Source organism: Meleagris gallopavo, chromosome 17 (assembly GCF_905368555.1).
Source record: "Meleagris gallopavo chromosome 17, MGAL_WU_HG_1.1, whole genome shotgun sequence".
Lineage (NCBI taxonomy): Eukaryota > Metazoa > Chordata > Aves > Galliformes > Phasianidae > Meleagris > Meleagris gallopavo.
The window spans coordinates 11,211,716-11,239,645 of NC_139420.1; the positions used below are offsets into that span (position 1 = coordinate 11,211,716).

General features: G+C 62.7%; 3 protein-coding genes across 10 annotated transcripts; 1 reads left to right on the forward strand and 2 right to left on the reverse strand.

Annotated features, from left to right (window-relative positions):
* Positions 1 to 193: 193 nt before the first annotated feature.
* On the reverse strand, positions 194 to 9,032 carry EMID1 (EMI domain containing 1). 6 transcript variants are annotated; one of them, XM_085238637.1, is made up of 16 exons: positions 8,834 to 9,032; positions 6,839 to 6,962; positions 6,612 to 6,725; positions 6,426 to 6,532; positions 4,522 to 4,608; positions 4,375 to 4,436; positions 4,158 to 4,284; positions 3,941 to 4,048; positions 3,729 to 3,866; positions 3,530 to 3,616; positions 3,393 to 3,445; positions 3,250 to 3,303; positions 3,087 to 3,131; positions 2,946 to 2,990; positions 2,335 to 2,419; positions 194 to 504 (listed from the first exon to the last, which is right to left on the reverse strand). In XM_085238637.1, the coding sequence occupies exons 3-16, from the start codon at positions 6,707 to 6,709 to the stop codon at positions 392 to 394; spliced, it is 1,209 nt and encodes a 402-aa protein (XP_085094763.1). In that variant the 5' UTR covers positions 6,710 to 6,725; positions 6,839 to 6,962; positions 8,834 to 9,032; the 3' UTR covers positions 194 to 391. The 6 variants fall into 6 exon arrangements, 5 of the variants coding, with proteins under 5 accessions (XP_085094763.1, XP_085094761.1, XP_085094764.1 ...); XR_014887054.1 differs by lacking the exon at positions 6,839 to 6,962 and adding an exon at positions 1,899 to 1,989 and having other exon boundaries at positions 445 to 504; XM_085238635.1 differs by lacking the exon at positions 6,839 to 6,962 and having other exon boundaries at positions 6,426 to 6,529.
* Positions 9,033 to 13,180: 4,148 nt separating this feature from the next.
* DTX1 (deltex E3 ubiquitin ligase 1) lies at positions 13,181 to 19,654 on the forward strand. Its single transcript, XM_010720520.4, has 9 exons — positions 13,181 to 13,696; positions 15,726 to 16,377; positions 17,809 to 17,870; positions 17,965 to 18,126; positions 18,361 to 18,422; positions 18,504 to 18,662; positions 18,737 to 18,898; positions 18,975 to 19,064; positions 19,189 to 19,654. Exons 1-9 carry the CDS (start codon positions 13,438 to 13,440, stop codon positions 19,411 to 19,413), a joined length of 1,833 nt encoding a protein of 610 aa, XP_010718822.2. The 5' UTR covers positions 13,181 to 13,437; the 3' UTR covers positions 19,414 to 19,654.
* On the reverse strand, positions 19,605 to 27,742 carry RASAL1 (RAS protein activator like 1). Of its 3 annotated transcripts, none has more exons than XM_010720513.4 (21): positions 27,335 to 27,742; positions 26,487 to 26,543; positions 26,299 to 26,412; positions 26,149 to 26,210; positions 25,938 to 26,067; positions 25,158 to 25,239; positions 24,932 to 25,069; positions 24,776 to 24,858; positions 24,573 to 24,690; positions 24,343 to 24,496; positions 24,086 to 24,150; positions 23,865 to 23,977; positions 23,593 to 23,785; positions 23,390 to 23,527; positions 22,365 to 22,503; positions 22,032 to 22,213; positions 21,810 to 21,947; positions 20,992 to 21,127; positions 20,799 to 20,919; positions 20,660 to 20,721; positions 19,605 to 20,100 (listed from the first exon to the last, which is right to left on the reverse strand). In XM_010720513.4, the coding sequence occupies exons 1-21, from the start codon at positions 27,397 to 27,399 to the stop codon at positions 19,970 to 19,972; spliced, it is 2,421 nt and encodes an 806-aa protein (XP_010718815.2). In that variant the 5' UTR covers positions 27,400 to 27,742; the 3' UTR covers positions 19,605 to 19,969. The 3 variants fall into 3 exon arrangements, with proteins under 3 accessions (XP_010718815.2, XP_085094462.1, XP_010718821.2); XM_085238336.1 differs by lacking the exon at positions 27,335 to 27,742 and adding an exon at positions 26,617 to 26,808; XM_010720519.3 differs by lacking the exons at positions 26,149 to 26,210; positions 27,335 to 27,742 and adding an exon at positions 26,617 to 26,807.
* Between the last annotated feature and the right edge of the window lie 188 nt (positions 27,743 to 27,930).

Below are 27,930 nucleotides of genomic sequence, written 5' to 3' on the forward strand. Positions count from 1 at the left end.
GCTGTGGGTGGATGTCCCATAGGTGTGGGTGTCCCATAGGCAACGCATTGCTATTAGTTGTCCCAAGAGTGTCATGGTGTGATGCAGGTATCCAGTGTCCCATAGGTGTCATAAAATAGCATGGGTGTCCCATCCCTCCCCCCCTCAGTGCTACCCACCCGAGTCCCCACCCATACCAACAATGACACACAGCTCTGGGGACACCTTTAATGCCCAGGCAGTGCCAGGACAGCGTGCAGGATGCAGCCCCCCAAGCACAGGGGTGGCCGTGCTCCCCAAAACTGGGGTGCAGAGCAGCAGGGCCAAAGCTGGGGGGGTCCGACCGGTGCAATGCCACCGGGTAGCACCAGGACCTCCATGTACACAGCGGGGACACAGCGTGGCTGCACTCTTAGGGCTGGCCAGGGAGAGCCTGGTGGGTGAGGGGTGAGCGGCCACGCTTGGCACGGGGGGTGCTGGGTGCTGGTGGGCCCCCGGGGCCACTGCCTGAGCCAGGTTCTGGTTCTGTGGGAGGAAAGGAGAGAGCTCTGAGGCCATTGGGTGTGGGGTGCCACAGCCCCAAGTGGTCCTCAGGGACCCCTCTATCACCGTGGAATCCCCAGGCCATCAGGTCCCACGGGTGTCCCCAAGGATCCCTGTGCCCCCATGGGGTGCTGTCCACTGTGGGGTCCCCAGACCACCAGGTTCCTTCACCCCTTATGAAGTGTCCTGGCACTGGGACATCTCTGTCACCACAAGGTCCCCACACACCTTGTCCCCATCACCATGATGTCCCCATGGCATAGGGTAGGCTTTGCCCCCCACAAGGGTTCCTTGGACAAGTTTCCCCCATTGTGGCTGTCCCAAACTGTCCTCAAGTGCAACCAACAACGTGGACACCTCCCACTGTTTGGGGGCAGAAGGGGACAGCTGGCCCTGGGTGTGCCCCCAGGTCCATGTGTCCCCTCACAGTGTCCCCCCAGCACCACCACCCCAGCACGACCCCCATGCCCCAAAGGATGAGGACCCCCGCCTGGCACCCCCGGCTGGAATGCGGGGATGGGGACAAAACCCCTGCAGCAAAGCACAGCTGGAAAGGGGAGACAGCAGGAAGGGGAGGGAGCAGCTGGCTATGGACTCAACCTCAGTGTGAGGGGGGGCTGGGGCTCCTCCAGGGTCTCCCTTTGGATTCAGGATATTCCTGGGAGCTCCATGGTCTGCATGACCATGACCTGGGAGCTCCCAGGTGTCCTCTGGATCATGGAGCCATGCTGTGTCCCTCTCTCAAGAGAGCCTCCAGGGACTCCCTTGGTTTGAGACGGACACCAGGTGGATCTCTTGCACCAAGAGGAGTTCCAAGTGCCTCCCTCAATCCTTGGAGAATAACCTTGATCCTGGGGGATCTCCAGGGCCTCCCTCAACTCAAGAGGTTCTCCACAGTCTTCCTTGGTCCTAGAGGGGCTCTAGAGTCTCCCCTTGACCCAAGAGGAGCTCCAAGTTCTCCTTTGATCCTTGGGGATCTCCAAGGTTTCCCTTGGTCCAAGAGGGTCTCCATGGCCTCCCTTGGTCAAAGAGTTGCTCCGTGGTCTCCCTTGTTTCTTGGGGCTCCCTCGACCCTTGGAGCACCCCCTGGGTCCTCGGACATCTCCAAGGCTTCCCTCAACCCAGGAAGGTCCCCTTGGTGCAACAGAGGTTCTCTACCGTCTCTCTTGGTCCATGAACATCTCCATAGCCCTCCATGATCCTCGGACATCTCCAAGGCCTCCCTGAGCCCGACGGGCTCTCCTTGCTCCACAATCTCCCTCTCTCCTAAAAGTGACTCGGGGGACCCGCTCTGTCCCTCCCCTTGCTCCAAGCCTGCTGCTGGGGGGACATCATGCCTGGCTGACGCGGAGGGGAGCAAGCGGTGATGCGGTTACCTGGCCAGATGATGGCTTCCAGGAGGGTGACCCTTCTAGCCAGGACCTCCAGGCGGGCCTGCTGCCGCAGCAGGGCTTGGAAGCTACTGGCCTGGTGGAGAGTGAGAGAGCAGAGCAGAGCGCGGTTGCCCCATGGCACAGCGCGGGCGCAGCCGGGCCGGGGGTGCGGTGCAAGCGTTGGGGGTGCCAGGTCTCCCAAATGGGTGCGGGGGGCTCCCGTGGTCCCAGGGGGATGTGAGGGACTCTCCTGTCCCCATGGGTCCAGGGAAGGGGGACTCGCTGGGGAGTGCCACCCCTGGCACGGGGTGGGGGGACACATGTGTCCCCATGGGGCTCAGGGAGGGGGGCACCTGCTGCTCCCCATAATGGAGCCTCATCATGGATGGAGGGACCCCTGTGCCCCCCCAGGGCTGGCTCCTGCGCTCCCCCTACTCACCATAGAGCCCAATCATTGTTTCCAAGATTAAAACCCTCTCCGCTAAAATCTTCAAAGCCTCGCGGAGCTGGTGTAAACCCTCCCCCTGCGGAGGGAAGAGAGGAGTCGGGGGGGAGCCAGGGGAACCCCCAGCCCCACCGCCACGCTCTGTGCCCCAGTGCTGCATGCACAACCCCTGGAACGTGGAGGGCAGCGGGTAGGGAGGGGGTGCTGGCCACACCATGGAGTGGGGGAACAAGCACAACCGAGGACCCCCATGCCATCCCAGGGATAAGAAACAAGCACTGGGCACATTTGGAGACCCCCATGCCACCCCTGAGGTCTCAGGGACAAGGTGCAGCTGGGGACCCCCATAATATTATGGGGATGCCAGGAGCACCAGGTGAGCGCTGAGCACACTGGGGGACCCTCATGCTGTTCTTGGGGTCCTGAGGACAAGACATGCACTTGTACAGTTAGGGACCCCCGAGCCATCCCTGGGACCCCAGGCACACGATGAGCATTGCTCACAGCTTGGGACCCCCATGCTGCCGTCGGGGTCCCAGTGACGCGACCTGGGAGCATTTGGGTACCTGCATGCCACCCCTGTGCCCATACCTCCCATCACTCACCCATGTGCCCTTGTCGCCCGGCTCGCCCTTGGGGCCCGGCTCGCCCTGAAACACAGAAAGGAGAAGGACAGGGCAGAGGGGGCGGGCAGGGGACCCACCTTCGCCCCAGCACAGCCCCCTTTCCTGGGGGGGCCCACGTACCTGTGCCCCATCCTGCCCACGGCTGCCTGGCTCTCCCTTGGGGCCCTGGAGGGAACAGATCATGACAGCACTGAGGGGTGCATATGGGGTAGAGGCACCCATGGGTGCTCCTGCCCCCAAGGCTCGGTGCTGGCTGAGACCCCCCCCAGCTCGTCACACTCACCCTGTCGCCTTTGTCTCCCCTGGGACCGGCAGCTCCAGGTGCCCCAGCTCTCCCCTGTGCAGTGACAGTGACAACAGTGCTATCAGCTCTGGGGATGTGGCCCCCGGAGTGCCCCCCCCACCCCAAAATGCTCCCAGACTTACATCAGGCCCTGGGGGGCCGGGCAGCCCTGTGGGTCCTGGGGGGCCGGGGGGTCCTGCGAGGAGAGTGAGGGGACACAGCTCAGCACAGTGCCCTCTCAGAGCTGCTGCTTGGAGGGGGGAGATGGGGGTGAACTCACCCATTGGCCCCATGGGTCCGGGGGGGCCAGCGGGCCCCACGATGCCCCCGGCTGCTTCAGTGAAGGTGTTGGAGAGGAGCGGGTCCCCTGCAGGAGAGGTCAGGGTGGGCAATGACCCCCACGCTCTGGGAGGGTTCAGCTGCTCTGCTGGGGCTCAGCCCCACCTCCCCCCCCCCAGTACTGTCAGCCCCATCCTTACTTGGGTCAGTCAGCCAGGGTACGGCTGGTCCCACAGGAGCAGGAGGCCCGGGGGGGCCGGGGGGGCCAGGTGACCCCTTTTCTCCAGGGAGACCCCTGGCTCCATCTTGGCCAGGGGGACCGGGGGGACCGGGGGGACCTGCAGGGAGGAAGATGAGGGTGAAGATCGATGGTGGTTAACAGACTGGGGACACTAAGAGGGCATATCCTTACCCGGGGGTCCCGATGGACCCTTCGCCCCGGGAATGCCTGAGGGTCCCCGTCCACCTGCATCACCCTTGGGACCAGAGGGGCTGGGGGGTCTCCGCGAACCAGGTCTGCCTGCGGGGAGCAGTATCCTCAGGGGGGGATCTTTTCTCCAGCACTGGGTGGCAGTGCTGCTACTGATGCCACTGGGTGCTGTGGGCTGTGGGACAGCAACCCCCCTTACCTTTGTCCCCTGGGCTCCCCTGTGCGGCTGGGGACCCCCAGAGCTGCCCGGTGTCAGGACCCCTACTCAAGCTGTCACCTTTGGGCGTTGGGGACGTGGGGGCTTCTGCCACTGAGAGCCGGGCCACCTGCGGATGAGACAGTGCTGGGGAGTGTGAGATGCCACCCCTGGTCCCCATCCCCATGGAGGGGTGGCGGGGGGTGGGGGTGGGGGTCACCTGTGCCTCGAGGGTGGCCAGGCGTGCTGACAGCTCCCCGACGTGGCTGCAGTTCAGGCACCCTGCAGGGGACAGTGCAGGGCTTGGGGTGCGCCCAGGACCCCAGAATATTTTTGAGGGTGGGAGGCACCGAGGAGCTGCACCCACCTGAGAAAGCCGTGGGGCGCAGGGGAGAGCGACGTGGGGCAGTGCTGGGGCGTGCAGCATCACGCAGAGCCAGGAAGGTGTGGGGCTCTGTGAGGGGAGAGGGTGTCAGGACCCCCCTGGGCATCACTGCTGGTGGGAGAACTCCCTCACCAGGGGTGGTGCTTCACTCCCAAATTGGGGAGAGGAACAGAGGGAGTTCCGTTGCTTTCTGGCCCATCCTTGGCTGCTGGTGAGCCCCAAACCTAGTCATGACCCTTGGTCAGACCCCCCCCAAACCCACCCACGGCCCTGAATCAGATTCCCCTTGAGCCCATCCGTGGCCTGTCATATCCACCCCACCCCATAGCACCAAGCTAGATCCCCCAAATCCCACCCATGGCCAAGAGCCAGAGCCTCCACACCCACCCACCCATTATGGCACTCTAGATGCCCTCAGTCTGTCCCATAACCCTGAGCCAGATTCCCCCAAACCCACTCATGCCCACCAGCCAGATCTTCCCAATCCCAATGATGGTCCTGAACCATTCCCCCCCGCTCCCCAGCCCCAGCCCCTGATACCCCAAACCAGCTCTCTCCATCCCCAGCTCAGGGGGACTACAGTGTGGGGTCCTACTAAGGGGACGTGAGAATACAACCCAGCAGATCCATGTCACTGAGCCCCCCCACGCTGTCACCACACCCTGGCACGGCCACCACCAATGCTGCTGAGGACAGCCAGCACAGCCCTAAGCAGGCCCAGATGTGGGGCACTCAGCCAATGCATGGAGAGGAGGAGGAGGAGGGGAGAACTGAAGCACGCGCATAGAAGGAGAAGAGCCCCTGCCACTGCTGTGCTGCTGCCACTCAGCTGGCCCCATGCTCTTGGGGTGGGCTGGGAATGTGTAGCCCCCGCCAGCTAACAGAGGCTGGCAGCTGCCAAGAGCCATGCGTGGCACAGGCTGGCACCCATTCATTCAATGCACACAGGCACAGCTGCCTGGCTGCACACAGGGGCAGACAGACAGGCAGGCAGACAGACAGACACCCCCTTATGGGCTCATCCACCCACCCACAAGAATGTCCATCCATCCATCACCCACTGACACCCCACCCGTCTGCTTTTCCATCTATCTGTCCATGCAAACTGCTGTCCAACCATCCATCTGCCCACCCACCCGCACAGAGGAACATCCAGCCACCTCCTCAGCCACCCAGCAGAGCGTCTCTCCAGCTGCCCACCCACACAGAACATCCAACCAGCTATCCACTGATCTGTTCCTGCATCCATGGTCGGAAATCCAAGCATTCATTTGCCAGCCCACTCATCAACCCATCCATCTGCACTCAGGAACATCTATCTGTCCGTCCATCCATCTATTCATCCATCTATCCATCCATTCATCCATCCGTTCATCTGTCAATCCCACCCTCCATCCACCCAATCAACCACAGGAACATCCATCCCTTCATCCTTCCAACCATCCATCCATCCATCCGTCCGTTCATCTGTCTATCCATCTATCCATTCACCCACAGGAACATCCATCCCTCCATCCCTCTATCCTTCTATCCAACCATCCCTCCCTCCATCCCTCTGTCTGCCTATCCACCTACCAATCCCTCCCTCCCTCCCTCCCTCCCACCATCCATCCATCCATCCATCCATCCATCCATCCATCCATCCATCCATCCATCCCTCCCTCCATCCATCCCTCTATCCATCCCTCCCTCTTCCATCCATTCCTCCTTCCATCCCTCTATCCATCCATCCCTCTATCCATCCCTCCCTCTTCCATCTGTCCCTCCATCCACCCACCCCCACACAGCTCCATCCACCCCTCTCTGACGGAATACTGAGGTGCCCATGGTACGCAGCCCCAAGGGCTGGACCCAGAGCCCACCCCACCACCCCACGCCGCTCCCACCTTCCTCACAGTTGGCCCCACTGTGCCCAGGGCAGCACTTCCACTCCAGCGCCGTCAGCGTCCTGTAGGCCACCCGATACGCGGGCCGGATGACGGTGCGATAGCTGCTGGCACAGATTGGGCACCGATGTCACCCCCGTGCCACCACCCCACGGCTGCGGCTCCTGGTGCTCACTGGGGTCTCACCTGCCCCCACCGCAGCCCGGCGGCCAGCGGCAGCCCTGGAAGACACGCTGCAGGGAGGTGCCATTCTGCACCAGGCACGTCACCGTCCTCGTCACCATGTAGGAGCACCAATTGCTGCAAGAGAAGCCACCGGTGCCACCGTGGGGGTCCCACTCTGCATCCCCAGAACACCTCGTGTTCCACTGAGACTTGTCCCTTGATGTCCCCAGGGTGGTACTCATCCTCACCCATCTTCATGGAGATGCCACCCCAGCTTTTAGATGGATGTCCCCAGCATGGTGTCCCCACACGGGCTTCACCCACCATGGCCACTGCTCACCACCAGCCCTGTTGTCCCCAGGCAGGCTGTGTCTGGAGATATGAGTGCCATCCGTGTCACTGGGGGAAATTGGTTCCCAAGTGCCCCATAGGGGAGAACTGGGACCTCCGAGTGCCCTATAGGGATGAACCAAGTCCCCCAGTGCCCCCCAGTTGCCCCATAGGACAGAACCAAACCCCTCAAGTGCCCCACAGGGGAATGCTGAGACTCACCAGTGCCTGACAAGTGACCCATGGGGAGGAGATGGGACCTCCAAATGCCCTCCAAATGCCACGAAGGAGAGAGCTGGGACCCCCAAGTGTCCCCCCAGTGTCCCATAGGACTGAACTGAGCTCTACAAGTGCACAATAGCAGAGAGCTGGAACCCCCACTGTCCAATAGGGCAGACCCAAGCCCCCTTGGAGATGTGTGCCATCCTTGCCTGCGCAGCCACGATTTGGGTGGAAAGAGGAGCTTTTTGTGCTTGCGGGGAAGGAGGTGGCTGCGGCTGGTGGCAGTGGGGGGAACAATTGTGTGGGATGTGCCGGGGGGACGCAGCGGGGTGGCGCAGGGCTTTGTGGCTGGGCAGCATCCCAGCTGCACATTGAGCCTCTCTGACAAAACTGCTGCATGATGACACCTCTGGGGCGACAAACACCACCGGGCAGAGCGATGGGGATGGATGGGGGGGCCGACTGCCCCCAGTACTGTGCCCCCCAAGGGCGTCTCCTTGTGCTGGCATGGGTTGGGGATGATGCCAGCTCCGGAGGTGCCATAGGGATGAGGATGCGCCCCAGCCCGTTCTGGCTGGCAGGGAAGCTGGGGCTGGTGCCAGCAATGAGGGAACCCCCCCAGCTCAGGGCAGGAGCCAGCAGTGAGGCGTGTGGGTGCTCGCATGGCCCCGGCTCACCCAGCCCACCCGCTGCGGGGCCATTCGTGCACTGAGTGTGCCCGGGCTCTGCTCTGGGCCTGGTACCTTCCCCCAGCTTCGTGCCCCTCTCGGGGTGTGTGGGACCCATGGGTGGGCCCCGGTCAGGCAACGGGGTCCGCCTGAGCCAGGCCAGGAGGGGAAGGGGAAATGAGGCAGCTTCTGCCCGTCACTGTGCCGAGCTGAGCGGAACCGGGAGGTCCCGGCAATCCGGTGCTGGAGACACCGCCAGCGCCAAAGATTTCCTGTAAACAACCCCCAGCAGAACAGGGACCATAGGGATAGACATGGACTGCAGCCCCCAGCAGCCAGGCACTGGGTTCCATTGTCCCCGCTGCTTCCTGGGCACCGGCAGAGCCATGGGGATGGGGCCAGGCAACCCCCAGCCATGAGGACCCCCAGTGACCCCAGTTCCCCCCAGCTCCGGAATGCTACAGCACCTTTGCACCCAGGTGGCTGCTGACCCCAGCAGCGACACCAGCTCCTGCCAGCCCTGGAGACCCCCCAGCACCCCCCAGCCTTCCCACTCCCGGCAAACCCAGAGCCCCATTCTGAACCGAGCAGCCCCTCCCTGGTGTCTCCAGTGTTCCTGCACCCCCCCATTGTTGGCACCCCCCGGGTGTCCAGCATCCAGTCCCATGCAATGCCCATTCCCCCTGACACCCAGAGCCCCCTGGTGCTACATCCCCGTGTCTGGCACTCAGACCCCCATAGCACTCTTCCTCCCCGCTCCCCCCCCCTGCTGGCACCCCCAGTGCCTGATCCCCAATCCCCACTGCTGCCGGTACCACCAGCACCCACCGCTCGCTGCCCTCCGGTGCCAGTACACAGTGCCCGGCACCAAGACCCCCCAGCACGCTGTGCTCCCCATCCGCGCTCCCCACAGCACCCCATTCCCTCTAACCCTTCGCCCCAAGCCCGGTGTCCCCATCTCCCCATTGCCCCCCGTCCTCGCTGCCCTCTCGGTGCGCCCCCCCCTCCCCCCGGCGCCGGTACCTGCGGGGCTGCACGCTCCAGGAGCCGGCAGCGGGCGGCAGCAGCAGGCAGCAGCACAACCCCATCGCCAGGGGCAGGGGCGGGCAGCGGTGCCCCCCCCGGGAGAGGCCCTCCATGCTCCGTTCCGCTCCGCTCGGCTCCGCTCGGCTCGACGGGGCACCGGGGGCCGCGCTCCGTGCGCGGGGAGGAGCGAAGGGGAAGGGATGGAGGATGGAGGGGGAGGAGGAAGGGACCCCCCCCATTCCTCCCCCCAACACGCACACACACCCCGCTGCCTTCCGCCTCGGAGGGGGAACGATGTGGGGGGGCGGCTCCTGGGGGGTCGGAGGGCAGAATGGGAATGGGAGTGAGGGGATATGGATGGGGGGACGTAGATAAAGGGGCCACGGATACGGGAGCGTGGGTATGGGGCACGTGGTTATGGGGGGCACATATTGGGACATGGGTATGGGGGTTATGGATGGGAGGACACGGATATGGCAGCATGGATATGGGGGAACGTGAATGTGGGGGACGTGGATATGGGGACATGGGTATGGGGACATGGATTGGGGACATATGGATGAGGGAACACGGATATGGGGGCACGGGTATGGGGAACATGGATGAGGGGATATGGATGGGGACATAGATAAGGGGGACATGGATATGGGAGCATGGATATGGGGTGCATCGATATGGGGGACATGGATATGGAAGGACAAGGATATGGGGATACAGAGGCATGGGTGGGGGGGACATAGGTATGGGGGATATGGATGGGTGGACACGTATGTGGACATGGTTATGGAGAGACATAGATACGGAAACATGGATATGGAGGCATGGGTGGGGGAACATGGGTGGGGACACGGATATGGGGAACGGGGATATGGATGGGAGGATATGATCGAGGGACATGGATATGGGAGCGTGGGTATGGGGCACGTGGTTATGGGGGGCACATACTGGGGACATGGATATTGGGGATACTGATGGCAAGACATGGATATGGGGGATATTGATGGCAGGACATGGATATGGGGGCGTGGATATGGAGACATAAATGGGGGGCTGTGAATATGGGGGACATGGATCGGAGAGATGTTATGCATTGGGGGTGTCACAGATTAGGGGCTGTCATGGGTTGGGCAGTGGTGCTTTTGGGGTGTTGGAGCAGTGGAGGCAGCTGTAGGGCAGGAGGAGCCCTCAACCCCATACAGTGTGTGTGGGGATGTCCTTAGGTGGGAACAGCTTCGTGGTTCTCAGTGTGGGGTGCACACATGTGTGTGCGCACACGTATGTATACATATATGTGCACACGTGCTCGTGTTTCTGCATGTCTGCTGTTTTGTGTGTGCATTTGTGCCTGTCCCCGTGTCCCCATGCACACCTCCCCGTGCCCATCCATCGGGGAAGGCACCTCGGGGTGCCATAGGCTTCCAGGTGTGTTCACACGTGCACACGTGCCTGTGCACTCAGCGGTGTTTGCATGCAGGTAGCAGTGTGTGTATGCTACCCTGCGCCGTGTGCATCCGAGTGTTTGTGCTGCTCTGCTTGTGCTTCCGGCTGCTGTTTGCAAATAATGTGCGTGTGGTCTGCGTGCTGGCGGCGTGCAAAGAGCAAATGTGTGCGGGTGGTCCCTGCTGGGGGTGGGGGGGTGTGGGTGGGGGGTCCTGCAGGCAGTGTGCGTGTGAGCGTGTGTGTGTGTGTGCATATGGATGTGCACGCGTATGTGCATGTATGTGTGCATGCATGTGTGTGCATGCATCTGTGTATGTATGCGTATGCATGTATGTGCGTGTGCATGCACATATGTGCATGAAGTTGTAGGTGCACACGTTTGCACATGCATGTGTGCACACATGTATGCGTGTGTGCAGAGGGGACGCGCCCTCCTAGAGGCAGTAGGGAGTCCTGGCCCCTTTGTAGTGTGGAGCATGGTCCCCCCATGTCCCTGCCCCCCACACAGGCAGCCCCGCTCCCTGACCTGGCTCTAGCTCCCCATGCCATGTTCCCATCTCACATCTGTGTCCCCATGCCGTGTCCCATGTCCAGATCCCTGCTCTGGCTTCAGGTCCCAGTGCCATGCCCCTGTCCCTGCTCTATGCCCCCATACATGTCCCAGCTTCATGTCCCCATGTCATATTCCTATCTTAGTTCCATGTCCCTATGCCACATCTCATCTGCATGTCCCCCTGCCATGTTCCTGTCCCAGCTCCATGTCTTCATGCCATGTCCCAGCTCAACATCTCCATGCCATGCTTCACGTCCCCATGTTGCATCCCAGCTCCATGTCTCCATCCTCGTCCTGTTCCACATCCTCATACCATATCTGAGCTCAACACCACCCATGTTTCTGTCCCAACCTCACGCTCCCACGCCCTTATCCAACCTCACGTCCCCCTGCCGTATTCCTGTTCCAGCTCACGTCTCCTGGTTGCACATCCTCGTGCCATATCTGAGCTCAACATCACCCATGTTCCTGTCCCAACCTCACGGCCCCATGCCATGTTCCTGCCCCAGCTTCAAATCCCCATGTCACACCCCAGCTCCATGTCCTCATGCCGTGTCCCAGCTCAGCATCCCCATGCCATGTTCCGGCTCCATGCCCCCGTGCCCTATCCCAGCTCCACCACCCCACGTCATACCCCATCTCTCCATGTCCCCATGCCATATACCATCTCCACGTCCCCATGCCATATACCATCTCCATGCCCCCACGTCCCTCCCCATCTCCATGTTCCCAAACCACATCCCAGCCCCACGTCCCCACGCCACGTCCCCGCTCCATTTTCACAGCCCCACTCCACATCCCAGCCCCACGTCCCACGCCGTGACCCCACGAAGGACCGGCACCAGAACGGCCGCGCTCCGCGGCTCTCCCCACTCTGCGGTCCCCGGGAGACCCATGGGGGGGGGAAGCGGTGCCGTGCCCGAGACCACCAGAGTGCACGCGTGGCCGCCTCTCGCGTGGGAGCCCCCGGCCGAAGTCTCAGCGTGCGCCCGCATCCCCCCCGCCGCGCGTCCCCGCCGCGCGTCCCCGCGTCCCCGCGTGCCCGTGGCTGCCAGGCGCTGGCGGAGCGCTGCCGCCTCCCGGCCCCGCGCCCGCCGCCCTCCGCCGCCGCTCCCGGTGCCGCCGTTACTGCGGGGCCGCTGCGGCTGCGGCCGCCGGAGGTAGCGGAGCGGGGCGGGGGCGATGCGGGGCGGCGGCGGCCATGGTGGGGAAGGGGGGGGACGGCGGGCACCGGGGGGCGGCGGGCACCGGGGGTACCGCGCACACGGGAGGGGCACCGCGCACCGGGGGTACCGCGCAGAGGGAATGTTGTGGCTGGAATTTCGTGCGCGGGGAGGAGGGGGGGGACACCGTGCGGCGGGGGGGTCCGCGCTGGGGGCTGTCGTGGAGTGGGAATATCGTGCAGTGGGGGTACGGTGTGCTGGGGGCACCGGGGGATGGGCCTGGCTTCGCATGCAGTGCGATGGACGGGGGACCGAAGGGGGGAGCAGAATGGGGAGGGGGGTGGCACTGGGTTTTGTCCCCGAGGTTTGGGCCCCTCTGGTTGCTGCGGTGCTGGGGGTGCCGGATGAGTGCATGGATGCACACGCCTGTGTGTGTGTGTGTGTGTGTGTGTGTGTCTACGACTGTTTGTTGTCACGCTGCTGTGTGGCCCTACGTATGTATGTCTGTCTGTCTGTCCGTCCGTCCGTCTGCGCAAGTCCCCGTGCTGTTTGTGTCCCCAGTGCCAATGCATGGCTCTGTGTCCATCTGTCTGTCAGTAGCTTGCTGTCTGTCTGTGCAGCCTAACCCTCCCCACCCCATGCACGGGGGCCGTGAGGCTGTGCTGGTGGGCAAGGAGCTGCCTGGGATGTGTGGGGGGCCCAGGGCACGCCGCCCAGGCTGACCCCATCCCGATGCCTGCAGTGCAGATCATAAATCAGTGCCGGATGAGCAGGAGGGCCGCGAGCTCCCGGGCACACAGCCGGCTTCTGTGGGGCTTCTCGGTTTTTTGAGCCCCCTCACAAGCCTTGAGAACAATTGTCCCCACGCTGCTTGTCCCCGCTGTCCCCCTCTCTGCTGTCACACCTGAGGCTGGCAGCCCGCCACGCTGTCTGGCTGTGGGCACACGGAGCGATAGGGACGGTCCCCAAGGCACCACCGGGGAGGGCAGGGATGCAGCACTGCGTGGCAGCACTCAGAGCCACCTCGGCTGTGACTGAGTGGTGCTGTTGCCCTGCTTTGCAGGTGACGCCCTGGGAGCCTTGGAGCAACCGGTGACATCGGCTGGGACAGAAGGGGAAAGAAGAGGAGGGGGTATCTGGGGGTGTCCTGTCCCCGCTGAGCCTGGGGACACTGAGATGTGCCAGCACTGCAGGGAGGACAGCAGCTCCAGCTCCAGCTCAACACCGCCCATGCAGAGCCTGGCGCCCGGTGCCAAGTGATGGCTCACCCCAGCCTGCCCTGGTGGTGGCCCCGGTGGAGCAGAACTGGGTGCCACGGGGCTCTGGGTGCCACCTCCCACCCCTGCTGAGCTCTGCAGTGGGGACAAGGACGTTCCACCCCCGCAGGTGCCACCAAGCCGTCTGTCCCTTGGCCATGGCACGGCGCTGAGCCGCTGTCCCCAGCCATGGCACGGCAGGGCACAGGGGCCCTTCTGGGCTCTGGGACTTTGGGGTTCCCACCCCAAAACCTGGCCCGCGTGGTGGTCTGGGAGTGGCTGAACGAGCACGGGCGCTGGCGGCCCTACTCAGCTGCTGTCTGCCACCACATTGAGAACGTGCTGAAGGAGGATGCCCGTGGCAGCGTGGTGCTGGGCCAGGTGGACGTGCAGCTGGCACCCTACATCATCGACCTGCAGTCCATGCACCAGTTTCGGCAGGACACGGGTAAGGGCAGGGGGCTCGGTGGGCACATGACTGGCCAGGGGTCTACTGGGGGTGGAGTGGCAGGGATGAGTACGTCTGCCCCTTCTGTGAGCCTTTGTTGGAGGGCCTTCAGCACTCCTCTTCCTTCTTCTGCAGTCATTTGTTCCTCTGCCCATCCATCAGCCATTCCGTGGCATGGCTATGTGTCTTTGTATCCTTCCTTCCTTCCTGTGTCCTTGCTTCATTGCTTTATTCCTTTGTTACTCCCTTTCTTTGCCCCATGTATCCATCCCTCCATCCATCCATCCCTCCATCCATCCCTCCATCCATCCCTCCATCCATCCATCCCTCCATCCATCCACCCATCCACCCATCCACCCATCACAGTGTGCATATATTTGCTGTGTGTCATTCTACTTCTATTACCCATCAATCCACCCATCCTAACGAGTAATTGTCATTCATCCATCCATCCTTCCATCTCGGTGTATCTTTACTTCCTTGTCATTCTGTTCATGTATCCATCAAAGTATCCATCCCCATGTATATTTGTCATTCCATCCAACTAGTCACCAATCAATTCATCAGTCTGTCCCTCCATCCAACATTCCATCCATCCATCTATCTCTCCCTCCCTCCATCCATCCCTCCACCTATCCATTCCTTCTCCATCCATTCCTCCTTCCATTCCTCCATCCATCATTCCATCCATCCATCCCTCCCTCCCTCCATCCATCCCTCCACCTATCCATTCCTTCTCCATCCATTCCTCCATCCATCCATCCATCCATCCATCCATCCATCCATCCATCCATCCATCCATCTTTTTCAACTCACCTTCTTCCCCACCTGTCAGTCTGTTCCCTTCTGTCTGTCCTCACCCCAGTGCAGCCCCCATAAGTCACCTCTTGCCCTTCCTTTTCCTTCTCTCCTGTTGTCCTGTTGGGACAAAGGGAAACGGGTGGCCCCACTTTGGGGTCTGCAGGGGCCACACGCCACCCCTTAACAGAGCAGGGCTGCGGCACACAACCAGGACAGGTGTCCTCGAGGGAAATCAAGCCCTGTCCCACACTGCCTCCCAGCCCAGACCCCATTAACCATGACCCACTAAAGTGATGTGTGCCAGCTGAACCCCAGGAGACTCGCTCAGATGGGGGATGGATGGGGATGGTGCAGGATTGTACTCCCTGCTGGGAAATGCTCATCTGCAAGGTCCCTAAATGTCCCATTCCTTGGCCTGGATGGTGCTGGGTGCTGCTGGGAACGTGTGCCCATGGTGAGGTGGGCTTGGGATGTGATGGGGTGTGTGTGAAACGAGGTGACCCTGTTCTGAACAGCCGGGAGGTGTGGCTGCAGGATGTGCACACACCTGGGGGGAGATGCTGGCACCAGTGGGGCCGGGATGTGGATGTGAGCGGGATGGGAGGTGCAGGGCATGGGTATCAGCGGGGTGTGGGTATGGTGGGCTGGGTGCAAAGAGATGGGGGGAGGTGGGGTGTGCGCAGAGACGGGTGGGCAGCGGGTGCAGGACATGGATGTGAGTGGGATGTGGTTGGGACTGGGCAGTGGGATGTGGGATGAGAGTGGTAGTGAGAGTTGGGATGTAGACACAAGATAGCGGTGGGATTTGGGATGTTGACAGCAGTGGGAAACAGAATGCAGGACACGGATGTGAGCAGTGTGTGGCTGTGAGCCAGCAGTGGGATTTGGGGTGTGGACACAAGCGAGTGGTGGGATACAGGACCTGAGCAGGATGGGGATGTGAGCGTGCAGCTGACTCAGGTGAGGACTTGCTGGGCTGCGGCGGGGGCACGGACCCCCTGGGGCTGCAGGCAGCGCTGCCTCAGCACCCGGCGGCAGCTGGGCCGGGCGGTGATTAATGACCCTTATTAGAATCGTTAATAGGGCCAGGCAGTGCAGCCGGCCGGGGATGGGAGCGCAGCGTGTGGCTGAGCGAGGAGAGGGGCGCGGTGCCGGGGGTGAGCCGCTGGGGGGGCTCTGTCCGGGGGATGGCAGCGGTGTTTGGGTGCTGAGCGCCGCGTCCCCGCAGGCACCATGCGCCCGGTGCGCAGGAACTTCTACGACCCCTCCTCAGCACCGGGAAAGGGCATCGTGTGGGAATGGGAGAACGACAACAGCTCGTGGACTCCCTACGACATGGATATCTGCATCACCATCCAGAACGCCTACGAGAAGCAGCACCCCTGGCTGGACCTCTCCTCCCTGGGCTTCTGCTACCTCATCTACTTCAGCAGCATGTCGCAGATGAACCGACAGACGCAGCGCCGGCGCCGGCTGCGGCGCCGCATGGACCTGGCGTACCCGCTGACCATGGGCTCCATCCCCAAGTCGCAGTCGTGGCCGGTGGGCAGCAGCACGGGGCAGCCCTGCTCGTGCCATCAGTGCCTGCTGGTCAACAGCACCCGCGCGGCGTCCAACGCCATCCTGGCCTCGCAGCGCCGCAAGCTGTACGCCGGCACGGGGACGGTGCCGGTGCGGCAGAGCAGCACCTTTGCCGGTGCGACGTTGTGGCCATCGGCGGGTGGCATGGCCAAAGGGGAGGCACCCAGGGTGCCTGCTGGGGCTTTTGGGTGCAGCCAGAGCGCGCCCGGCACCGTGCAGCTGCCTGGCCTCAATAACCTCAACCGGCCCGGCACGCAGCGGGGGGCTGGCGGCAGCGCCCGCACCGCGGTGCCCCCAGGGTAAGCTGGGATGAGGATGCATGCGGTGATGCTGAGGTGGCACGGGGTGGGCTCACGGCGGTGGGGAGGTGGCATGGAGGTGCAGTCAGATTGCTTGGTAGCACCGGCTGTCACCTCACCGGTGCTGGCACTGCGTCACCACCACCATAGCTGTGCCGTGCCGTGCCGTGCTGCGCCGTGCTGCACTCCTGTGTTGTGCCGTGTAGCTCCATGCCATGCCACACTGTGCCTGGTTGTGCCAGTCCACGCCATGCCATGCTGGCTGGAGGAGATGAGGTGCCAGTCACTGGGGGACTTGTGTCCCTGTTGTCCAGCATGGGGTGGGTCACCCCGGAGTGTTTGTTCCAGTACCACCAGGCAGGTCCCTACAGGGAGCTGTTGTGGCATCTTGCCCCGCAGGAAGGATCTGGCTTTTTGCTGGGAGATGCAGCGGGACAAAACTGGGTGGTGGTCGTGACATCCTGACAGTGTCACCTCTGCTTCAGGGTGTGTGCTGCAGGAACACCTGTGGGTCAGGGGTAGCAGGGGCACAGGGAGCATCATGCAGTGTGAGCACATACCTCTGCGTCCCTCCCACTGCCCGCAGCCACAGCCCACAGCCAGACAGAGCTGGGGACAGGGGTGACAGAGTTGGGGAGGGGGGGGCATGCAGGGTCACCAAAGCACTCGGCGTGTTTCCTTCCTCTGTTGATGTTCTGCTTTCGCTTCCGTGTCCTGGGCCAAGCCGTCCTCGTGTCGACACGCAGCCCCTGTGCTGTGCGTCCCCCTGGACAGGTAGGAGGGGGCTGGAGGGGTGAGGGCCCCGCTGCCTCAGGTGGCCTTGGTGTGGCTGAGGGTGGCCTTGGGAACTGCGGGCAGGGACTGCAGGTAGAGGCAAGGCTGGGTTGTGGCATGGCCTGGGGGTGTTGCGGGGGCAGGAAGAGTCCCTGTGCAACGGACCCTTCCTTGGGGCTGGGATCTCCTGTCTGTGTTGTGGCTGCTGGGTTGTGAACAGGGATGTGGGGGCTCTCCCCATGTCTACACACCCACAACCATCTCTATCCAACCATCCATCTGTCTATCCATTCTTCCTCCCACCAACTCACCTACCCATCCATCCATCCATCCATCCATCCATCCATCCATCCATCCATCCATCCACATACTTATCTCTGTCCTTCTGTCTCTCTATCCGTCTGTCCATCCACCCATTCCCCACCATCCCCACTCTCTTCACATCCCTGCTATGTCCTCAGCCACCTCCTCACGTGTCCCCACAACCCCACATCTCGCACCAAGCTGTAGCCATGCAGCTTTGCACATATGGGTGCACACCCGAGGGGATGCATGCATGAGTGTACAGGCACCTGCCCAGATGCACTCCTGGCTGCCCTAATGACACTGCAGAAAGGACAGGACCCAGGGGACATACATTCCTCCTGTCTCTTGCAGGGTGCCAGCCCTCCCAGTCAAGAACCTGAATGGCACTGGCCCCGTCCATCCCGCCCTCGCAGGTAATGGGTGAGGGTCCCATAAAGAGCACCCATAGGTGCTCAGGGGTCGGGCCAGGGAGGGAAGGGACAGACAGACACCCCTGTCCCTGTGCAGGGATGACTGGCATCCTGATGTGTGCTGCTGGACTGCCTGTCTGCCTGACCCGTGCACCCAAACCCATCCTGCACCCGCCGCCCGTCAGCAAGAGTGACATCAAGCCTGTGCCTGGGGTCAGCGGAATCTGCAGGAAGACCAAGAAGAAGCACCTCAAAAGGAGTAAGGAGCTGCTGGAGGGGAAACTGAGGCACAAATGGTGCTGTGGGTTGGGACCTGAAATGTTGGGGGGATGGCCTAAAATGCAGCGTGCCACCCAAGCCCTAAGGTGATGTCACTGCCCATGGCTCCTCTGTGCCACCTCCTCTCTGTCTCTGTCCCCACGCTAGAGGCAGGGGGTGGCAGGGAGGGTTTGGTGGGGGAGGTTTGTCTGACTGACACCCCTATCCATGGCAGGCAAGAACCCGGAGGATGTGGTGCGTCGCTACATCCAGAAGGTGAAGACCCCTCCGGATGAGGTGAGCTGGCATGGTGGGAGGGCAGGGGATGGGCACAGAACCTGGTGTGACGCCCATGAGGTGACCCCCGTGTCCCCCCAGGACTGCACCATCTGCATGGAGCGGTTGGTCACCTCCTCGGGCTACGAGGGCGTCCTCAGTCACCGCGGCATCAAGCCGGAGCTGGTGGGCAAGTTGGGCAAGTGTGGGCACATGTACCACCTGCTGTGCCTCGTGGCCATGTACAACAACGGCAACAAGGTGAGAGCCAGCGTGGACACGGGGTCTGCGTGCGTATGGCAGGGGCTGAGCGCCCACCCTGGCTGTCCCTGCAGGACGGCAGCTTGCAGTGCCCCACCTGCAAGGCCATCTATGGGGAGAAGACGGGCACGCAGCCCCCTGGGAAGATGGAGTTCCACCTCATCCCCCATTCCCTCCCGGGCTACACTGACTCCAAAACCATCCGGATAGTCTACGACATCCCCACCGGCATCCAGGTGAGCCCCCCGCAGCCCCCACCCCAGGGCTGGGTGTCCCCACGCCACCCACTCACCCCTCTGCTCCTCACCAAAGGGTCCAGAGCACCCCAACCCTGGCAAGAAGTTCACGGCACGCGGCTTTCCCCGGCACTGCTACCTGCCTGACAACGAGAAGGGCAGGAAGGTGAGCAGTTCCGTGTCCCCGGGGGTGGTGCGGGTGGGGACGTGGCCGTACGGATGGGGACATCGGGGTGGGACATCGGGGTGGCCGTGCCGTGGGGTGGGACGCAGCTGTGGCCGTCCCCCAGGTGCTGAAGCTGCTGATCGTGGCGTGGGACCGGCGGCTCATCTTCACCATCGGCACCTCCAACACCACGGGAGAATCAGACACGGTGGTGTGGAACGAGATCCATCACAAGACCGAATTCGGCTCCAACCTGACGGGTCACGGCTATCCCGATCCCAACTACCTGGACAACGTCCTGGCCGAGCTGCTGGCGCAGGGCGTCTCCGAGGCCACCCTCAAGGACTGAGCCCATGGTGAGGGGCTCCTCGCCCTCCCCTCGGTCCCGTGTCACCGTCCCTGCTGCTTCGCCGCCGGCCCCGCGTGGGCTCATCCCCCGGTGCCACCCGCCGCGTGTCCCCGTCCCCTGCCCGACCTCCAGCAGCGCGGTGCTTTCCTCTCCGCCCACCCGGTGCCCCACGGAGCCGCGTGCAGCCGGTGCCATGTGTACGTCTCTGTGTTACAGAATACACCGCAGCGTTCCGGCGTCCCCGCGTCACCCACTCGTGTCCCCGTGCCGCGCCGCGCTAGGGAAGGGTGCTGGGTGGGGCTGCACTGGGGTCTGTCCCCCGTGGGCGGTCACAAGAGGTGGCAGCGTTGCACACGTACGCACGTGCTGCCGGGCGCTCCACGAACACGTCCGTGTGAGTGTGCGCACACGCGTGTCCGCGGCGTGCCCTCGCCGCGCCTCCCCGTGTGGCTGCGGGCAGAGGAGAGCGGCGCGGACTACAGCTCCCAGAATGCTTTGCGGCGCGACGCTGGCTGGGCCTTGGCGGCGCGAGGCATGCTGGGAGCTGTAGTTCTCTTCACGTGGCCGTGGCCGCATCCGTCTCCGTGGCCGTGGGAGGGTTCGGCACGCCGTCAGCACGGACGAAGGCTTCGTGGGCCGCATCCAGATCGCGCAGCACCGCCCGCAGCCGCTCCGCGACGGCTCCACCTGCGGCCGCGCACAGTCAGCATTCCCACTCGCGACGCCCGGCACCCACTCGTGATACCCACTGTCCTCCGCGTCCCACCCCGTCGTGTCTCCTCCCACCTCTTCTCCTCCCCGACATTGACATGCCTTGTTTGGTGGAGGGGTGGGTCGTGTGCGTGGGGTGCGCGTGGCTGTGCGCACCCACGCGTGTATCCGTGCGTGCACGCGGCTGGGAGCGCGCGTGTGTGCAGCCGAGGGGCGGGGCCTCGTGTGCGTGCGGCCGTGGGGGTTTGCTGTCCCCTGGTGGAGAAAACACGGCTCGCAGGTGTGTGTGTGTGTGCGTGCATGGGTGTGCACGTGTGTGCATGTCTTGTGCATGTATAGTGAGCGCGCATGCAACCGTGCATGTGCAACAAGTCTGCGCGTGCATGCCTGCAACTGTGCGCATGCACGTGTGTACATGCATGTGTGCAAGCGTGCATGCAAAGCCCGTGTCCGTGTGCCTGTGTGCGCACATCAATGCAGCTGACCCCACACAGCCCGGCCCCCCATGCCCTCCCCTGTCCCCATGCCCTCCTACCTCCAAGCTTCAGCTCCGGGCTCTGCATTGCCACGCTGCCTTCGGGTTCTGCCACTACCTCCCTGCAGGACGAGGACGCTGAGTGCATCCAGGGGGGGATGACACCCACGGGTGTCCCCCCACCCGGACACAGCCTCACCACAGCCGTGTCCCTGCACGCTGGAGGTGCCCATAGAGGCTCTGTGCTGCCGCCGCTGGGTCCAGGGGGTCACTCCACTCATCCAGTGCCACCGCGCTGTGGGTCCGGCTGCAGCCAGCAGCTATTGGGGAGAGCGGGGTTGGGTGGAGGGGATCCATTGAGGACCCCCTCGTGTCCCCTCTGTCCCCATTACCGGCACGGTTGGGCTGCAGGCAGCAGGTCCAGCGGGCAGTGCGGAAGGTGCCAGGGTGGCAGGTGGGCAGCATGGCCTCGTTGGCACTGCTGGCCTGGCGCAGAGCCCACAGCCACTGCCACAGCTCTGGTGCGCTCTGTGGGGGGACAGCGGTGGCACCCAGCCATGATGCTGGCACCCATTGTGTTGGGCAGCACCATGGGTTCCACATGCAGCATCCCCAGGGTGGGCACAGGGTGGGACAGAGACCCTGAGGGGCAGTTTGATGGCACAGGTGGGAGTTGGTGGAGTGGTGGCACTTGGGAACAAGGCTAGTATCACAGTGACCCCAATATTGGCAAGGCTGGTGTTCCACTGACCCAATATTGATCCCAGTATGGACAGGTCTGTACCCCAGTGACCCCAGTATGGACAGAGCTGGTACCCTAATGACTCCAGTGTAGATCCCAGTACAGGCAGGGTACTGGTACCTCATTAACCCAGTACAGATAGGGGTGCTACCCATTGATCCTAGTGTATATAGGGCTGGTACCTCAGTGATCCTACTACAGATATTACTGGATATCCTAGTGACCCCAGTATAACCAGAGCTGATAGCCCAGTGAATCCCACTACAGATATAGCTGCATACCCTACTGATCCCAGCAATGACCCTAGTACTACTAAAATCTGATACCCCAGTGCTCCCAGTACAGCAGGACTTGGGACTGGGGTTGCCCCCACTGCCCCCACGCAGTGGCTGCTGGGTGCTGGGGTACTGGGCAGGGGCAGCCTGGAGTGTTGGGATCCCAGTGGTGCTGGGATGGGGATGTCCACACCTTACACTGGATGTAGGTGGTGCGCAGCTGCCCGGTGCCATCCTGTGCCACCACCTGCATGACGTGGGGCTGTGGGAACGTGCCCTCATCCACGCGCTCCACTGCCCGTATGTGCCCCACTGGGATGCAGCTGTGCTCCTGAAGACCCCAGAATGCTGCATGTCACTATATCCACTGCCTGGCACCCTGCGGCAGGGTGGGGGGACAACGGGCAGCACCTACCTGGCACTCGGGGGACTTGGAGTAGGACAGAGCCTGGGCACTGAGCCAGAAGTACCGCTTCTTGAAGGCGAAGCGAGGCAGCAGGGAGGGCTCCTCGGCCTCCCGTGCGTGCAGGAAACCCTCCTTGATTGTGGCCGAGGGACTGAAAGGTGCCACTGACACCATCCCCTCGCCTGCTGTGGCTGTGGCCATGGCATGGGGACAGTGACATCACTTTGGGGTGCCACCATCACCCATAGCCCAAGGATGCTCCAAAGAGGACCCCATCCCTTAGGATACGGAGATACCCCCAGGATGGGGTGGGATTCTGTGGTGCCCACCGTGCCTGCTCACCCTGTGTGCTGTCCACCTCGATGAGGCTGTCCAGGAAGGCTCTGACACGAGTGATGCTGGGCAGCAGGACGGTGTTCAGTGGGGCCATCCAGGGCTCCTTGCCCGGTTGCAGTCCCAGGTTGCCGATGCTCTGCAGCGCCTGCCCATGGGAGTGGGATTTGGGGAGGAAAATCAGGAAACAGAGCAATGCAAGGTGGTGGGAGCCAACCCTTGCTGTGCTCAATGCACTCATCCCCAGTGGGAACAAACCAGCACGTGGCATGGGGGAGGAAAGGCTCTGCCCTTCTTGGGATCCTTGTTCCTTCCTTGGGCTCTGTCCTCCTCTGACATCCCTGTCCCTCCCCAGAGTCTGCCAGCATCCCTGGGGTCCCCTTCCCACCTTGGCATTCTCATCCCTTCTGAGGTCTTCATCCCTTTTGGTGTCCACATTCTTTCTGTGTTCCCTCCCTATGATCACTGTCCTGCCATGGCATCCCTGTCTCTGCTTGGTCCCACATCTTCCTTCAGGTCTCTGTCCCTCTTTGGGGTCCCGTCCCTTCTTGGTACCCCATTCCTTCCCAGAGTTCCAATCCTTCCCCAAGATCCCCATCCCTTTCCAGAGTCCCCATCCCCCCTCAGGTCCCTGTCCTTTCATGGCAACCCCATCCTTCCTTGGTCCTCCATCCATCCTTCAGGCCCCCGTCCCTCTTTGGGGTCCCACCCCTCCCTGGTACCCCATCCTCCTGCAGGGTCTCTATCCCTTCCCTGGGTCCCCATCCCTCCTGGCCATCCCTGTTCCTCCCTCTCCAGGGTTTCCCTGACCCTCTGAGGTCCCCACCCACTCAGGGGTCTCCCTCCCTTTTGGTGTTCCCATCCCTTCTGGTGACCCCATTTCCTCTATGGTCCCTGTCCTTCCATGGCATCCCTATCTCTCCTTGGTCCCACATCCCTCCTTCAGGTCTCTGTCCCACCTTGGTGCCTCATCCCTGCCCCAAATCCCCTCCCTCCCCGAGGTCCCCCCACCATGTCCTCATTCCCCCGAGCACCTTGGCGAGCAGCAAGAGAGTGCGCCCAGTGCGGGGCTCAGCATGCTGCTCCCTCAGGCCAAAGAGCTTCGGGGTGAGGACGGCAGGGGCGAAGAAGCGGAGGAAGAGGAACCCACTGATGGCAAAGTACTGCACCTCCTGCACAAGGACAGAGCTCAGCACCCAGCACTGTGCTGCCCTCCCAGCCCCACAGGGATCCCCACCTCGTGCTGCGGCGAGGGGAAGCGCTCCTCCACCCGCCTGCGGAGCTGCTTGAAGGCCACCCTCATCAGGAGGGGGCACTTGTCCACCGAGCCCACGATGGCATCCACCATGTCCCCCAGGTAGCCCTGCAGCAGCTCCAGGCTGCTCTCTCGCACCTGGGCTTCTGACAGGGACCCCTTGAAGGAGATCCTCCTGTGGGGACACCACCAGCTCATGACCACTGAGATGACCCATGGGTGACACCAAGATGGAGACACATCCCCACACTCGCCTGCCACGGCTCAGCTCCATCTTGCAGGGGTCCAGTTCCACGTACTTCTTCTCCTCGAAGATGCGGTTCACCACCGGCTTCAGGACCGCATGCAGGTAGGGCAGCCCCACTGCCTGCATGGGGCAAGAGGTCACCACTGCTGTCCCCGCACTGTCCCCAGCACTGTGACATGTCCTGAAGCCATTGCAGGGTGCTGGAGTGATGTTTCCTCCTGGGCTCACCTTCAAGAACTGCTCCACAGACTTGGAGGCCAAAGAGTTGGAGCGGAAAAGGGTATTGGGGTCCGCTGGGGGGGAGTCCACCATGAGCCATGGGGTTGCCCCAGCTGTCCCCAGTGTGCCCAACCCTTTGGTGGCCTCACAGCAGGCTCTGGGGCACCCTGGCAGCCTTCAGGGTGGTTTCCCTTCCAGTTCTCCAGCTGAGGGTCTGCAGGAGATGCTCCAGTACCTGCATTTACTGGTCTGACCCCAGCACTTACTGGTTCTGGTCAGCTCGCGGGTGATGATGTAGTCCAGGAAGGGCACAGCCAGACCCTGAGCCAGGAAGATCTTCACCAGTTTGGTGGCCACATCCTGCCTGCTGTCCCCTGAGGTCACCTCCTCCAGGACAGCCAGTGCTGTGCTGGCTGCGGGCTGTGGGGAGGGCAGGGGGATGTCACACACCGTGGGGACAAGTGGCACAAGTGTGTTCCCAGCCCACAGAACCCACCTGGCCTGGGGAGTGGAGGGGCTCGGCCAGGAGCTGGATGAGGGGCTGGTAGGAGTGCTGGGGCAGGACTCTGTCCTCCAGCAGCCGCACCGTCAGCCGCAGGGAGCCCAGCTGTCCCCTAAAGTGACAGCGTGATGGGGGAGGCATGTCTGCACCCTGCTCCTCACTCTGTCACTCTCCATCCTCCATTGCCCAGCACTCACCCTGGCTCCTCGCTGCTGCTGGGGAAGGGCAGGAGCTGGAACCAGCCCTCCATGGGACCCGATGCATCCAGGCAGATCTTTACCTGGGGTACGCAGGCAAGAGTTGAGCTGGGGGGCACAGAGCATCACCCATCCCCACATGTATCCAGCTCTCACCTGTCCCAGGAAGTCATTCTTGCCCACGATGTCCCAGTCCCACACCTCCACGCTCAGCATGCTGTCCCCTGGCTCGTCCTCTGCCAGCTCGAACTCCAGCACCTCATCCCACTGTGGGAAGCGTGTCTTCTTAATCACCTGCTGGGGACAGGGAGGTGGCAGCAGGGGATGGAGCCCCAGCCCCTGGGCAACCAATGCCACCCTTGACACCCAACCCCCGACTCACGGCTGTCTCCTGTGTGTGCCCACAGCACGACACCCGGACGAAGGGGTCTGAGGTGCCTGAGGGGTCCCGGGGAGCCAGGTCCCTGTGGGAGGATGGGGGTCAGGGGGATGCTGTGGGTATCTGGCCCCTTTGGCACTGTCCCCTGTCCCTTTGTGTCACCATGGATGCAGTGAGGCACCTGTGTGTCAGGTGGCACCAGGGAGGGGATGCTGGCAGCTGGTCCCTGGGGGGCACAGGGCACAGTGGGGACGCTGCTGTCCCTCCTGGCTGTCCCCATGGCCATCCTGTTGCCATGGCAGCTGCTTTGGTCACCATGGCAGCAGGATGCTGCTCTGCCAACAGCCTCCGGTCTGGCAGCCACACGTGCGGGCACACAAACACACACGTGTGCACACGCATGCACACATGGGCACACATATGCTCACATAGAGCAGCCCCATCCCAACCTACTCCAAAGGCAGTGGGGCTGCCTCAGTTTCCCCAATTTTAAAACGAATGGGGAGAAATGCCATGTGAAATCTTGTCTGCTCCATGGGATCGTCCCCAGGGACAGCACAGTCCCTTGCCTCCAGTCCCCAGCCTGGCCCCCAGCAGGGCTGGCAGTGCCCGAGCAGTGTGGCACAGGTGCTGGGACCCCACAGCATCGTGACACACAGGCTGCAAGCAGCAAAGTCCCTGAGCAGGACACAGTGATGAACATTCTTGGCAGCCCTGACCCCTCTACCACCCAGCCAACCCCACTGACCCAAACACAAACCCTGGTGGTGACACAACCCCTACCTGGCTGCAATGAGGTGGCAGCGCAACACCCGCGGGTGGCCCTGCTCAGGCATCTTCACTTCCAGGTGGATTTCACCCTGCACCTCCTGGTCAGGGTGCACAGGCACCAGGCTGAGCCAGCTGTCAATGCCTAAGAAAGGGGGCATGGGGTGGGCACCCCCAGCATGGGGATGAGCCCTATGCCCCCCATACTCCCCGTGCCTCTGCTCACCCCGCAGCTGTGCTGAGATCTGCTGGTGGCTCAGTGACACTTTGCCGATCACATCATCGTGCCTGCAGGGTGACACCGATGGGGACGGCCACCCCAGAGTGGTGTTGACCCCGCTGCCCACCCGCTGCCACCAGCCCTGCTGCCCCCTACCCGATGGTGTCTTCATCCAGCACGTAGATGGTGAGGCTGTGGAAGCCGCTGGGCAGGCGCAGGGTGAACTCCTCACCCCAAAAAGGGTTCAGGCTTCTCCACACCGTGGCTGTTCTGTGGGCAGAGCACCCCCATGGGCAGTCCATCCGGACCCTGTGTCCCCTTCCCGTGGTGGCATGGTCACCTACCTGGCAACCACCTCATTGTCCACCTTGACCACGCAGTAGGGATCGCTGGAGCCAGAGCTGGGGGAGAAAGGGGACACGGGGGGGTGAGCACCCCATGGTGTTCCCTGAGGCAAGCACCCCAAGGGCTCACCACAAGACACATGGCCAGGGGTGTGCTGAGCTGCTCAGTCTCAGCTGGATGCCCTGCTTGGGGCATCTTTTCCTGGCATCTTTTGAGCTGGGGGACCCTGGGGTCATCTCAACCATGCATCCCCATGTCCCTGGGTGTCTGTGCCAGCTGCGCAGCCGTGCCGAGTTTCTGTAGCAACCCACTTCCCTGTGTCAGGGCGTGGGGCTGGAAAGGTGTCATGGTGACACGGTGACACGGTGACACCAGCCTCTGCCTGGGCTTAACCCCTTGCAGCAAGGTAGAAAAGAAGAGCTGGTTCCCCAGGGTGAGGGCTGGGCTTTGGCTCACAGCCGATGCACCCAAGGGGTGCTCAATGTTCTCCTGCCTGGGGGTTGGGTGTGATGCTGGAATCTCCCCCCCCTCAAAGGGATGCTGTGCCAGCTGTGGGGCCCCAGGATAGGTGCTGCAGCCCCCAGATGGGGCGGTCCCATATGAGACCCTGCTATATGGAGTCACCACACAGCTATATGGGTTGCTGGGGAGGCAGTGAGGGGGTGTCCCAGGGGTGCAGGGCTTCTTGCAAAGGGGACCCCTGACTCAGCAGACCCCCTCCTCGGTGAAATGAGCCGCCACCAGCAGGGCTGAAGGCAGGAAGCCCCCAAACCACGGGCAGAGAGCAGCACCCCCCCAGTGCCCCGTACCCCCCGGGTGGGGGGCAGAGATCCCCAGCAGCACTCACACGTCCTTGGCAGGCAGCTCCTTCCCCTCCACCAGCCGGCAGTACAGCGAGGTGCTTTTGGCCATGGCAGCAAACTGGGGGGGATGACGGGGGCTGGGGGCCGATGGGGCAGCCCACAACTCTGGAGGGGCTGCAAGGCCCTGCTTCTTCTTCTTCCTCCTCCTCCTCCTTGCCGCGTCCCTCTGCCACTCCTTCCTTTGCTGCTTCTGGGTTTGTTTTTCTCTGTGCTGGAGTGCGCGGGCACGCGGCAGCGGGCGAGCTGGGTGGGCTGGCCCTGTGCCCACGGTGGCCAAAACCCTGCAGCGTGGGGCTCACACCTACCGAGAGCTCACTGCTGCCAGGGGAGGTAAAGCCGTGCCTGGGACCTGTGCCCTGCTGTAGAGAAACTGAGGCACAATGCTCTCACAGAGCACCTGTCACCCTTTGAGTGTCGTCCCCCCCCCCCGGGGATGGCTTCTGTCCTGTCACAGCCGGGTGGCAGCGGGACTGTCCCCAAGCTGGGGGGGTGGCAGGTGTATCCTCCTTGTCTGTCTGTCTATCTGCACCAGTGCAGCTGTGCTGGGGAACCCTGATCTGGGGGAAGATGGAGGTGGTGT

Excerpts from the sequence above, each read along its gene's own strand:
- EMID1 (XM_085238638.1), bottom strand. The coding sequence starts at position 8,949 with ATGGAGGGCCTCTCCCGGGGGGGGCACCGCTGCCCGCCCCTGCCCCTG. Across the intron at positions 6,726-8,833 it reads TGGAGCGTGCAGCCCCGCAG|CAATTGGTGCTCCTACATGG; the intron begins GTACCGGCGCCG and ends CTTCTCTTGCAG. Across the intron at positions 505-1,898 it reads GGAAGCCATCATCTGGCCAG|AACCAGAACCTGGCTCAGGC; the intron begins GTAACCGCATCA and ends TTCCTCCCACAG.
- DTX1 (XM_010720520.4), top strand. The coding sequence starts at position 13,438 with ATGGCACGGCAGGGCACAGGGGCCCTTCTGGGCTCTGGGACTTTGGGG. Across the intron at positions 18,663-18,736 it reads TGTACAACAACGGCAACAAG|GACGGCAGCTTGCAGTGCCC; the intron begins GTGAGAGCCAGC and ends CTGTCCCTGCAG. Across the intron at positions 18,899-18,974 it reads ACATCCCCACCGGCATCCAG|GGTCCAGAGCACCCCAACCC; the intron begins GTGAGCCCCCCG and ends TCCTCACCAAAG.
- RASAL1 (XM_085238336.1), bottom strand. The coding sequence starts at position 26,732 with ATGGTTGAGATGACCCCAGGGTCCCCCAGCTCAAAAGATGCCAGGAAA. Across the intron at positions 23,978-24,085 it reads CTGTGGAGCAGTTCTTGAAG|GCAGTGGGGCTGCCCTACCT; the intron begins GTGAGCCCAGGA and ends TGCCCCATGCAG. Across the intron at positions 20,920-20,991 it reads CCTGCAGCCCAACCGTGCCG|CTGCTGGCTGCAGCCGGACC; the intron begins GTAATGGGGACA and ends TCTCCCCAATAG.